The sequence below is a fragment of the Eschrichtius robustus genome, chromosome 4, assembly GCF_028021215.1.
Source record: "Eschrichtius robustus isolate mEscRob2 chromosome 4, mEscRob2.pri, whole genome shotgun sequence".
Classification (NCBI taxonomy): Eukaryota; Metazoa; Chordata; class Mammalia; order Artiodactyla; family Eschrichtiidae; genus Eschrichtius; species Eschrichtius robustus.
In genome coordinates, this window is record NC_090827.1 from 64,309,564 (window position 1) to 64,322,494 (window position 12,931).

Below are 12,931 nucleotides of genomic sequence, written 5' to 3' on the forward strand. Positions count from 1 at the left end.
CACTTAAGAAGGCTTAGAACTGTGCAATATACAAAAGGTTTGCAAAATATCTGTTTAGACATATATAAAAAGTTTGGTATTGGGTTGGCCAAAAAGGTTGTTTGGGCTTTTCCATAAGATGTTATGGATCCAACCCTATACTTTAAGGGATTGAGTTATCTAGAAAATTCATTTATATGGTAACTCTTTCCCAGTGATATCAGATAAACACTTTTTACAAAACAGTAACATGGTCTAAAAATAATGGTATATTTAATATAACAGAACACTTAAATATAGTACAAATCATTAGTACATAAAAACAAGACATCAGATTAGACTGTTTATTGAAGTCTCTAAACAGATATAGGTGGCGGTGAAGCCAAGGAGTGTCTGTAGGAGAAGGGGCATAACCCTCCCATAACCTTTGCCATTCACTCAATTGTGCCTGGAGCCTCAGTGAAAACGGTGCACTTAACATATGCAAATGCTCGCAGCTACCAAGCGGTCCTCTGGAGGCAGCCCCCCCATGACACATGACATGCTCCCTGGGGATATTTCATAAATCTAGTAAGATTAACCTTCCGATTAGATTCCAATATGTAGGAGCTTTCCTCTTTAACTCGTTCCATATCTTCTTGCAAGGTAATAATCCTGTTGTTTGCAACTGCAAGCTGTTGGTAAAATTTTAAAAATAATCTGTTATCTTTCTTTCACTAAACACAGGATAAGATAATTCATGATCTGCTAGGACATGATTTTCAGGCTTAACTATTCTTAGAAGGAAAGAAAGCTATCTATAGCCCCATAAAAATGTTCTTATAGGGAACTTAGGAGAAACGTCTTTAAAGATAAAAATAAAAAATATCTATTACTGCTTTTTGTGTGAACATTTTTTCAGTACCACAATGTTATCTTACAATCATTTACCTCAAGGGTGTCCTCATGGATAACTTGTAATTATATTTAGTCATAAAACCTATTTCTGGACTTCCCTGCTGGCGCAGTGGTTGAGAATCCACCTGCCAGTGCAGGGGACATGGGTTTGAGCCCTGGTCCGGGAAGAGACCACATGCCACGGAGCAACTAAGCCCGTGTGCCACAACTACTGAGCCTGCGCTCTAGAGCCCACGAGCCACAACTACTGAAGCCCACTCGTCTAGAGCCCGCACTCCACAACAAGAGAAGCCACCGCAGTGAGAAGCCCACGCACCACAACGAAGAGTAGCCACAACTAGAGAAAGCCCGCACACAGCAATGAAGACCCAACGCGGCCAAAAATAAATAAAAAAATAAATTAATTTAAAAAACCTATTTTTCAAAACATCTTTATTGAAGTATAATTGCTTTACGATGGTGTGTTAGTTTCTGCTTTAAAACAAAGTGAATCAGCTATACATATACATATATCCCCATATCTCCTCTCTCTTGCATCTTCCTCCCCCCTCCCTATCCCACCCCTCTAGGTGGTCACAAAGCACCAAGCTGATCTCCCTGTGCTATGCAGCCGCTTCCCACTAGCTATTTTACATTTCATAGTGTATATAAGTCCATGCCACTCTCTCACTTCGTCCCAGCTTACCCTTCCCCCTCCCCATGTCCTCAAGTCCATTCTCTATGACTGTGTCTTTATTCCTGTCCTGCCCCTAGGTTCTCCAGAACCTTTCTTTTTTTTTTTGATTCCATATATATGTATTAGCATGCGGTATTTATTTTTCTCTTTCTGACTTACTTCACTCTGTATGACAGTCTCTAGGTCCGTCCACCTCACTACAAATAACTCAATTTTGTTTCTTTTTATGGCTGAGTAATATTCCATTGTATATACGGGCCACATCTTTTTTAATCCATTCATCTGTCGATGGACACTTAGGTTGCTCCCATATCCTGGCTATTGTAAATAGAGCTGCAATTAACACTGTGGTACATGACACTTTTTGAATTAATGGTTTTCCCAGGGTATATGCCCAGGAGTGGGATTGCTGGGTCATATGGTAGTTCTATTTTTAGTTTTTTAAGGAACCTCCATACTGTTCTCCATAGTGGTGTGTGTATCAGTTTACATTCCTACCACCGGTGCAAGAGGGTTCCCTTTTCTCAACACCCTCTCCAGCATTTATTCTTTGTAGATTTTTTGAGGATGGCCATTCCGACTGGTGTGAGGTGATACCTCATTGTAGTTTTGATTTGCATTTCTCTAATGATTAGTGATGTTGAGCATCCTTTCATGTGTTTGTTGGCAATCTGCATATCTTCTATGGAGAAATGTCTGTGTAGGTCTTCTGCCCATTTTTGGATTGGGTTGTTTGCTTTTTTTGATATTGAGCTGCATGAGCTGCTTGTATATTTTGGAGATTAATCCGTTGCCAGTTGCTTCATTTGCAAATATTTTCTCCCATTCTGAGGGTTGTCTTTTCATCTCCTTTATGGTTTCCTTTGCTGTGCAAAAGCTTTTAAGTTTCATTAGGTCCCATTTGTTTATTTTTTTTTTTTTATTTCCATTTCTCTAGGAGGTGGGTCAAAAAGGATCTTACTGTGATGTATGTCACAGAGTGTTCTGTCTATGTTTTCCTCTAAGAGTTTTATAGTTTTATAGTCTGTCTGGCCTTACATTTAGGTCTTTAATCCATTTTGCGTTTAGTTTTGTGTGTGGTGTTAGGGAGTGTTCTAATTTCATTCTTTTACATGTAGCTGTCCAGTTTTCCCAGCACCACTTATTGAAGAGGCTGTCTTTTCTCCATTGTATATTCTTGCCTCCTTTATCAAAAATAAGGTGACCATATGCGCGTGGGTTTATCTCTGGCTTTCTATCCGGTTCCATTGATCTATATTTCTGTTTTTGTGCCAGTACCATACTGTCTTGATCACTGTAGCCTTGTAGTATAGTCTGAAGTCCAGGAGCCTGATTCCCCCAACTCAGTTTTTCTTTCTCAAGGTTGCTTTGGCTATTTGGGGTCTTTTGTGTTTCCATACAAAAATGTGAATTTTTTTGTTCTAGTTCTGTGACAAATGCCATTGGTAGTTTGATAGGGATTGCATTGAATCTGTAGATTGCTTTGGGTTGTATAGTCATTTTCACAATGTTGATTCTTCCAATCCAAGAACAATGGTATATCTCTCCATCTGTTGGTATCATCTTTAATTTCTTTCATCAGTATCTTACAGTTTTCTGCATACAGGTGTTTTATTTCCTTAGGTAGGTTTATTCCTAGGTATTTTATTCTTTTTGCTGCAGTGGTAAATGGGAGCGTTTCCTTAATTTCTCTTTCAGATTTTTCATCATTAGTGTATAGGAATGCAAGAGATTTCTGTGCATTAATCTTGTATACTGCTACTTTACCAAATACATTGATTAGCTCTAGTAGTTTTCTGGTAGCGTAATCTTTAGGATTCTCTATGTATAGTATCATGTCATCTGCGAACAGTGACAGCTTTACTTCTTCTTTTCCGATTTGGATTCCTTTTATTTCTTCTTCTTCTCTGATTGCTGTAGCTAAAACTTCCAAAACTATGTTGAATAATAGTGGTGAGAGTGGACAACCTTGTCTTGTTCCTGATCTTAGAGGAAATGGTTTCAGTTTTTCACCACTGAGGAAATGGTTGTGGGTTGGCTGTGGGTTTGTCATACACGGCCTTTATTATACTGAGGTAAGTAAGTTCCCTCTATACCTACTTTCTGGAGGGTTTTTTATCATAAATGGGTATTGAATGTTGTTGAAAGCTTTTTCTTCATCTATTAAGATGATCATATGGGTTTTATCCTTCAATTTGTTAATATGGTTTATCATGTTGATTGATGTGCATATATTGCAGAATCCTTGCATCCCTGGGATAAACCCCACTTGATCATGGTGTATGATCCTTTTACTGTGCTGTTGGATTCTGTTTGCTAGTATTTTGTTGACGATTTTTGCATCTATGTTCATCAGTGATATCGGCCTGTATTTTTCTTTCTCTGTGACATCTTTGCCTGGTTTTGGTATCAGGGTGATGGTGGCCTCGTAGAATGAGTTTGGGAGTGTTCCTCCCTCTGCTATATTTTGGAAGATTTTCAGAAGGATAGGTGTTAGCTCTTCTCTAAATGTTTGATTGAATTCGCCTGTGAAGCCATCTGGTCCTGGGCTTTTGTTTGTTGGAAGATTTTTAATCACAGTCTCAATTTCAATGCTTGTGACTGGTCTGTTTATATTTTCTATTTCTTCCTGGTTCAGTCTCAGAAGGTTGTGCATTTCTAAGAATTTGTCCATTTCTTCCAGGTTGTCCATTTCATTGGCATATAGTTGCTTGCAGTAATCTCTCACGATCCTTTGTATTTCTGCAGTGTCAGTTGTTACCTCTCCTTTTTCATTTCTAATTCTATTGATTTGAGTCTTCTCCCTTCTTTTCTTGATGAGTCTGGCTAATGGTTTATCAATTTTGTTTATCCTCTCAAAGAACCAGGTTTTAGTTTTATTGATCTTTGCTATCGTTTCCTTCATTTCTTTTTCATTTATTTCTGATCTGATCTTTATGATTTCTTTCCTTCTGCTAACTTTGGGGGTTTTTTTTTTGTTCTTTTTTCTCTAATTGCTTTAGGTGTAAGGTTAGGTTGTTTGAGATGTTTCTTGTTTCTTGAGGTAGGACTGTATTGCTATAAACTTCCCTCTTAGAACTGCTTTTGCTGCATCCCATAGGTTTTTGGTCATCGTGTTTTCATTGTCATTTGTTTCTAGGTATTTTTTATTTCCTCCTTGATTTCTTCAGTGATCTCTGGGTTATTAAGTAGTGTATTGTTTAGCCTCCATGTGTTTGTATTTTTTACAGACTTTTTCCTGTAATTGATATCTAGCTTCATAGCATTGTGGTCGGAAAAGATACTTGATACGATTTCAATTTTCTTAAATTTACCAAGGCTTGATTTGTGACCCAAGATATGACCTATCCTGGAGAATGTTCCATGAGCACTTTAGAAGAATGTGTACTCTGTTGTTTTGGGATGGAGTGTCCTATAAGTATCAATTAAGGCCATCTTGTTTAATGTATCATTTAAAGCTTGCGTTTCCTTATTTATTTTCATTTTGGATGATCTGTCCATTGGTGAAAGTGGGGTGTTAAAGTCCCCTACTATGACTGTGTTACTGTCGATTTCCCCTTTTATGGCTGATAGCATTTGTCTTATGTATTGAGGTCCTCCTATGTTGGGTGCATATATATTTACAATTGTTATATCTTCTTTGTGGATTGATCCCTTGATCATTATGTAGTGTGCTTGTCTCTTGTAATAGTCTTTATTTTAAAGTCTATTTTGTCTGACATGAGAATTGCTACCCCAGCTTTCTTTTGATTTCCATTTGCATGGAATATCTTTTTCCATCCCCTCACTTTGAGTCTGTATGTGTCCCTAGGTCTGAAGTGGGTCTCTTGTAGACAGCATACCTACAGGTCTTATTTTTGTATCCATTCAGCCAGTCTATGTCTTTTGGTGGGAGCATTTAGTCCATTTACATTTAAGGTAATTATCAATATGTATGTTCCTATTACCATTTTCTTAATTATTTTGGGTTTACTATTATAGGTCTTTTCCTTCTCTTGTGTTTCCTGCCTAGAGAAGTTCCTTTAGCATTTGTTGTAAAGCTGATTTGGTGGTGCTGAATTCTCTTAGCTTTTGCTTGTCTGTAAAGGTTTTAATTTCTCAGTCAAATCTGAATGAGATCCTTGCTGGGTAGAGTAATCTTTTTTGTAGATTCTTCCCTTTCATCACGTTAAATATGTCTTGCCACTCCCTTCTGGCTTGCAGAGTTTCTGCTGAAAGATCAGCTGTTAACCTTATGGGGATTCCCTTGTATGTTATCTGTTGTTTTTCCCTTGCTGCTTTTAATATTTTTTCTTTGTATTTAATTTTTGATAGTTTGATTAATATGTGTCTTGGCGTGTTTCTCCTTGGATTTATCCTGTATGGGACTCTCTGCGCTTCCTAGACTTGATTGACTATTTCCCTTCCCATATTAGGGAAGTTTTCAACTATAATCTCTTCAAATATTTTCTTTTTCTCTTCTTCTTCTGGGACCCCTGTAATTCAAATGTTGGTGCATTTAATATTGTCCCGGAGGTCTCTAAGACTGTCCTCAATTCTTTTCATTCTTTTTTCTTTATTCTGCTCTGCAGTAGTTATTTCCACTATTTGATCTTCCAGGTCACTTATCCGTTCTTCTGCCTCAGTTATTCTGCTTTTGAGTCTTGCTAGAGAATTTTTAATTTCACTTATTGTGCTGTTCATCATTGTTTGTTTGCTCTTTAGTTCTTCTAGGTCCTTGTTAAATGTTTCTTGTATTTTCTCCATTCTATTTCCAGGATTTTGGATCATCTTTACTATCATTACTCTGAATTCTTTTTCAGGTAGACTGCCTATTTCCTCTTCATTTGTTTGGTCTGGTGGGTTTTTACCTTGTTCCTTCATCTGCTGTGTGTTTCTCTGTCTTCTTATTTTGCTTAACTTACTGTATTTGGGGTCTGCTTTTCACAGGCTGCAGGTTCGTACTTCCCGTTGTTTTTGGTGTCTGCACTCAGTGGCTAAGGTTAGTTCAGTGGGTTGTGTAGGCTTCCTGGTGGAGGGGACTGGTGCCTGTTTTCTGGTGGATGAGGCTGGATCTTGTCTTTCTGGTGGGCAGGACCGTGTCTGGTGGTGTGTTTTGGGGTGTCTGTGACCTTACTAAGATTTTAGGCAGCCTCCCTGCTAATGGTGAGGTTGTGTTCCTCTCTTGTTAGCTGTTTGGCATAGGGTGTCCAGCACTGTAGCTTCCTGGTTGTTGAGTGCAGCTGGGTCTTAGCATTGAGATGGAGATCTCTGGGAGAGCTTTTGCCGTTTGATATCACGTGGAGCTGGGAGGTCTCTGGTGGATAATGTCCCGAACTTGGCTCTCCCGCCTCAGAGGCACAAGCCTGACACCTGGCCGAAGCACCAAGACCCTGTCAGCCACACGGCTTTTGGGAAGTCTGAGGTCTTCTGCCAGCGTTCAGTAGGTGTTCTGTAGGAGTTGTTCCACATGTAGATGTATTTCTGATGTATTTGTGGGTAGGGGGGTGATCTCCACATCTTACTCCTCCACCACCTTGAAGGTCTCCTGAAAAAACCCTATTTCTAAAATGTATAAGTGGTCACCTCATGCCTTGGGACCCATCTTACAAACCCTCCATAAGACCTTCAACAGATAATTTTTTTTTAAATGTTCAATTTTTTTTTTTAAAGATTTATTTATTATTTATTTATGTATTCAATTTATTGTTGGCTGCGTTGGGTCTTAGTTGCGGCATGCGGGATCTTTCCTTGCGGCATGCGGGCTCTTCATTGTAGTGTGTGGGCTTCTCTCCAGTTGTGGCGTGTGGGTTTCTCTTCTTTAGTTGTGGCGCCCCGGCTCCAGAGCGTGTGGGCTCTGTAGTTTTCGTGGCACGTGGGCTCTAGTTGAGGCACGCGACCTCAGAAGTTGTGGCACGCGGGCTTAGCTGTCCCACGGCATGTGGGATCTTAGGTCCCTGGTCAGGGATCGAACCCACATTCCCTGCATTGTAAGGCGGATTCTTTAGCACTGGACCACCAGGGAAGTCCCTACAGATAATTTTTAAGAGAGTAAGAAATGAACTCCAAAGTTCTCACTCTAAAAGATGCCATTAAGCGTTAAAGAGATTTTTCTTTTCAGCACCTACAAAGACAAGGTAATGTTATTGGCAGTGCATCTCCAGGGGAAATGTTTATAACCCTATTCCACTGGAGGGAAGAGTACGGTGAAAACGCTCCCCTCTGCACCTACCGAGCTCAGTTCCCACAGAGAGCGGGAAGGTGCCTGAATGAGGCTAGGAAAGGAACTGAGCAGACTCCTCTCAGCCAGGCTAGTCTCCCTTTTCATCATCTCTGCTTGGTTCCTGTTCTACTATGTAAGTACAGAGAAGCCAGGCTCAGGCAGGCTTTCTAGAGGCAGGTCAGGCAGCCCGTTTCTCTCTCTGCTCCGTGGGCCTAAAATGCGTAAAGAAGTAACTTTGGGCAAGTGGGTCTGCTCTCTAGATCCAAGCGCACCTCGGACTGCTCCTTCCAAGGTCTCATCATCAGAGAAAGTATTACGAGTGACGACTGCAGATCCAAGTGGACTTTCTAAGTCAGCTTTACCAACATAAAGTGGATGTTTATTTACCCTCATCTGCTCAGTTCTTCTCATTTTGTCATATTGGTTCAGAACTCAGGAGGGGAAAAGAGGTCTTTTTTGTTTTGTTTTGTTTTTTACTGGTCCCTTTAAATCCAAAATAGATGGAAATGAGAGAGGGCAGAACGTATTAGCCTTGTCTGCTCTTTATAAAGTCTATACACAGTGCTTTCCTATCTCTAAAAGTTCAAAGCTTTAAGAAAATAAATCTTACTGGTAAGATAAATAAGTAAATGAATAAATTAATATTGTTGGTAAGATAAAGTTAGGCCAAGAACACAAGTCCCGTGGCTGAGGGAATAAAATTTACGATTGTATTTACTGAGTGCTTATGATGTGTCAGGCACTGGTCTAGGCCCTTATGCATTAAATCATTTAATTTGCACAAAAATCTTCTTCTTCTTCTTCTTCTTCTTCTTCTTCTTCTTCTTCTTCTTCTTATCCCCATTTTACAGATAAGTAAACCAAAGAACAGGAGCTCAAGTAACTGGCCCAGGATCAGAAAGCTAGCAAGCGCCAGATGTGGGACACAAATTCAAGAAGTCTAGCTCTGGAGAGCATGCTTAATTACTATGCCACACTACCTCAATATGACAGCAGTAGACTCACAGTACAAAATTGCTGTGCAGAACGTTTCCAAAGCCTTGTGGGATAAAATTCTAAGGGTCATGATGAAAAACACAATAAATGAAATTAAAAATACTCTAGATGGGATCAATAGCAGAATAACTGAGGCAGAAGAAAGGATAAGTGACCTGGAAGATAAAATGGTGGAAATAACTACTACAGAGCAGGATAAAGAAAAAAGAATGAAAAGAACTGAGGACAGTCTCAGAGACCTCTGGGACAACATTAAACGCACCAACATTCGAATTATAGGGGTCCCAGAAGAAGAAGAGAAAAAGAAAGGGACTGAGAAAATATTTGAAGAGATTATAGTTGAAAACTTCCCTAATATGGGAAAGGAAATAGTTAATCAAGTCCTGGAAGCACAGAGAGTCCCATACAGGATAAACCCAAGGAGAAACACGCCAAGACACATATTAATCAAACTGTCAAAAATTAAATATAAGGAAAACATATTAAAGGCAGCAAGGGAAAAACAACAAATAACACACAAGGGAATCCCCATAAGGTTAACATCTGATCTTTCAGCAGAAACTCTGCAAGCCAGAAGGGAGTGGCAGGATATACTAAAAGTGATGAAGGAGAAAAACCTACAACCAAGATTACTCTACCCAGCAAGGATCTCATTCAGATTCGATGGAGAAATTAAAACCTTTACAGACAAGCAAAAGCTGAGAGAGTTCAGCACCACCAAACCAGCTTTACAACAAATGCTAAAGGAACTTCTCTAGGCAAGAAACACAAGAGAAGGAAAACACCTACAATAACAAACCCAAAACATTTAAGAAAATGGGAATAGGAACATACATATCGATAATTACCTTGAATGTAAATGGATTAAATGCTCCCACCAAAAGACACAGGCTGGCTGAATGGATACAAAAACAAGACCCATATATATGCTGTCTACAAGAGACCCACTTCAGACCTAGAGACACATACAGACTGAAAGTGAGGGGATGGAAAAAGATATTCCATGCAAATGGAAATCAAAAGAAAGCTGGAGTAGCAATTCTCATATCAGACAAAATAGACTTTAAAATAAAGACTATTACAAGAGACAAAGAAGGACACTATATAATGATCAAGGGATCGATCCAAGAGGAAGCTATAACAATTGTAAATATTTATGCACCCAACCTAGGAACACCTCAATACATAAGGCAAATACTAACAGCCATAAAAGGGGAAATCGACAGCAACACAATCATAGTAGGGAACTCTAACACCCCACTTTCACCAATGGACAGATCATCCAAAATGAAAATAAATAAGGAAACACAAGCTTTAAATGATACATTAAACAAGATGGACTTAATTGATATTTATAGGACATTCCACCCAAAAACAACAGAATACACATTTTTCTCAAGTGCTCATGGAACATTCTCCAGGATAGATCATATCTTGGGTCACAAATCAAGCCTTGGTAAATCTAAGAAAATTGAAATCGTATCAAGTATCTTTTCCGACCACAACGCTATGAGACTAGATATCAATTACAGGAAAAGATCTGTAAAAAATACAAACACATGGAGGCTACACAATACATTACTTAATAACGAAGTGATTACTGAAGAAATCAAAGGGGAAATCAAAAAATACCTAGAAACAAATGACAATGAAAACACGATGACCCAAAACCTATGGGACGCAGCAAAAGCAGTGCTAAGAGGGAAGTTTATAGCAATACAAGCCTACCTCAAGAAACAGGAAACATCTCGAATAAACAACCTAACCTAGCACCTGAAGCAATTAGAGAAAGAAGAACAAAAAACCCCCAAAGCCAGCAGAAGGAAAGAAATTATAAAGATCAGGTCAGAAATAAATGAAAAAGAAATGAAGGAAACAATAGCAAAAATCAATGAAACTAAGAGCTGGTTCTTTGAGAAGATAAACAAAATTGATAAACCATTAGCCAGACTCATCAAGAGAAAAAGGGAGAAGACTCAGATCAATAGAATTAGAAATGAAAAAGGAGAAGTAACCACTGACACTGCAGAAATACAAAAGATCATGACAGATTACTACAAGCAACTCTATGCCAATAAAATGGACAACCTGGAAGAAATGGACAGATTCTTAGAAATGCACAAACTGCCGAGACTGAACCAGGAAGAAATAGAAAATATGAACAGACCAATCACAAGCACTGAAATTGAAACTGTGATTAAAAACCTTCCAACAAACAAAAGCCCAGGACCAGATGGCTTCACAGGTGAATTCTATCAAACATTTAGAGACGAGCTAACACCTATCCTTCTCAAACTCTTCCAAAATATTGCAGAGGGAGGAACACTCCCAAACTCATTCTACGAGGCCACCATCACCCTGATACCAAAACCAGACAAAGAGGCCACCATCACCCTGATACCAAAACCAGACAAAGATGTCACAAAGAAAGAAAACTACAGGCCAATATCACTGATGAACATAGATGCAAAAATCCGCAACAAAATACTAGCAAACAGAATCCAACAGCACATTAAAAGGATCATACACCATGATCAAGTGGGGTTTATCCCAGGAATGCAAGGATTCTTCAATATACGCAAATCAATCAACGTGATACACCATATTAACAAATTGAAGGAGAAAAACCATATGATCATCTCAATAGATGCAGCGAAAGCTTTCGACAAAATTCAACACCCATTTATGATAAAAGCCCTGCAGAAAGTAGGCATAGAGGGAACTTTCCTCAACATAATAAAGGCCATATATGACAAACCCACAGCCAACATTGTCCTCAATGGTGAAAAACTGAAACCATTTCCACTAAGATCAGGAACAAGACAAGGTTGCCCACTCTCACCACTATTATTCAACATAGTTTTGGAAGTGTTAGCCACAGCAATCAGAGAAGACAAAGAAATAAAAGGAATCCAAATCGGAAAAGAAGAAGTAAAGCTGTCACTATTTGCAGATGACATGATACTATACATAGAGAATCCTAAAGATGCTACCAGAAAACTCCTAGAGCTAATCAATGAATTTGGTAAAGTAGCAGGATACAAAATAAATGCACAGAAATCTCTTGCATTTCTATACACTAATGACGAAAAATCTGAAAGTGAAATTAAGAAAACACTCCCGTTTACCATTGCAACAAAAAGAATAAAATATCTAGGAATAAACCTACCTAAGGAGACAAAAGACCTGTATGCAGAAAATTATAAGACACTGATGAAAGAAATTAAAGATGATACAAATAGACGGAGAGATATACCATGTTCCTGGATTGGAAGAATCAACATTGTGAAAATGACTCTACTACCCAAAGCAATCTACAGATTCAATGCAATCCCTATCAAACTACCACTGGCATTTTTCACAGAACTAGAACAAAAAATTTCACAATTTGTATGGAAACACAAAAGACCCCGAATAGCCAAAGCAATCTTGAGAACGAAAAATGGAGCTGGGGGAATCAGGCTCCCTGACTTCAGACTATATTACAAAGCTTCAGTAATCAAGACAGTTTGGTACTGGCACAAAAACAGAAATATAGATCAATGGAACAGGAGAGAAAGCCCAGAGATAAACCCACACACATATGGTCACCTTATCTTTGATAAAGGAGGCAAGCATATACAGTGGAGAAAAGACAGCCTCTTCAATAAGTGGTGCTGGGAAAATTGGACAGGTACATGTAAAAGTATGAAATTAGAACACTCCCTGACACCATGCACAAAAATAAACTCAAAATGGATTAAAGACCTAAGTGTAAGGGCAGGCACTATCAAACTCTTAGAGGAAAACATAGGCAGAACACTCTATGACATACATCACAGCAAGATTCTTTTTGACCCAGCTCCCAGAGAAATGGAAATAAGAACACAAATAAACAAATGGGACCTAATGAAACTTAAAAGCTTTTGCACAGCAAAGGAAACCATAAACAAGACCAAAAGACAACCATCAGAATGGGAGAAAATATTTGCAAATGAAGCAACTGACAAAGGATTAATCTCCAAGATTTACAAGCAGCTCATGCAGCTCAATAACAAAAAAACCAACAACCCAATCCAAAAATGGGCAGAAGACCTAAATAGACATTTCTCCAAAGAAGATATACAGATGGCCTACAGACACATGAAAGAATGCTCAACATCATTAATCATTAGAGAAATGCAAATCAAAACGACAATGAG

The 12,931-nt window shown here is 38.7% G+C and overlaps 1 protein-coding gene across 3 annotated transcripts in view; it reads right to left on the bottom strand.

Annotated features, from left to right (window-relative positions):
* The window catches only part of RUFY3 (RUN and FYVE domain containing 3), a 94,116-nt gene that overhangs the window by 17,599 nt on the left and 63,586 nt on the right, over positions 1 to 12,931 (bottom strand). For all 3 annotated transcript variants that reach the window (XM_068542853.1, XM_068542855.1, XM_068542854.1), the window contains exon 9: positions 561 to 653. In XM_068542853.1, the coding sequence (XP_068398954.1) occupies positions 561 to 653 (93 nt within the window). The remainder of the gene's footprint in view (positions 1 to 560; positions 654 to 12,931) is intronic.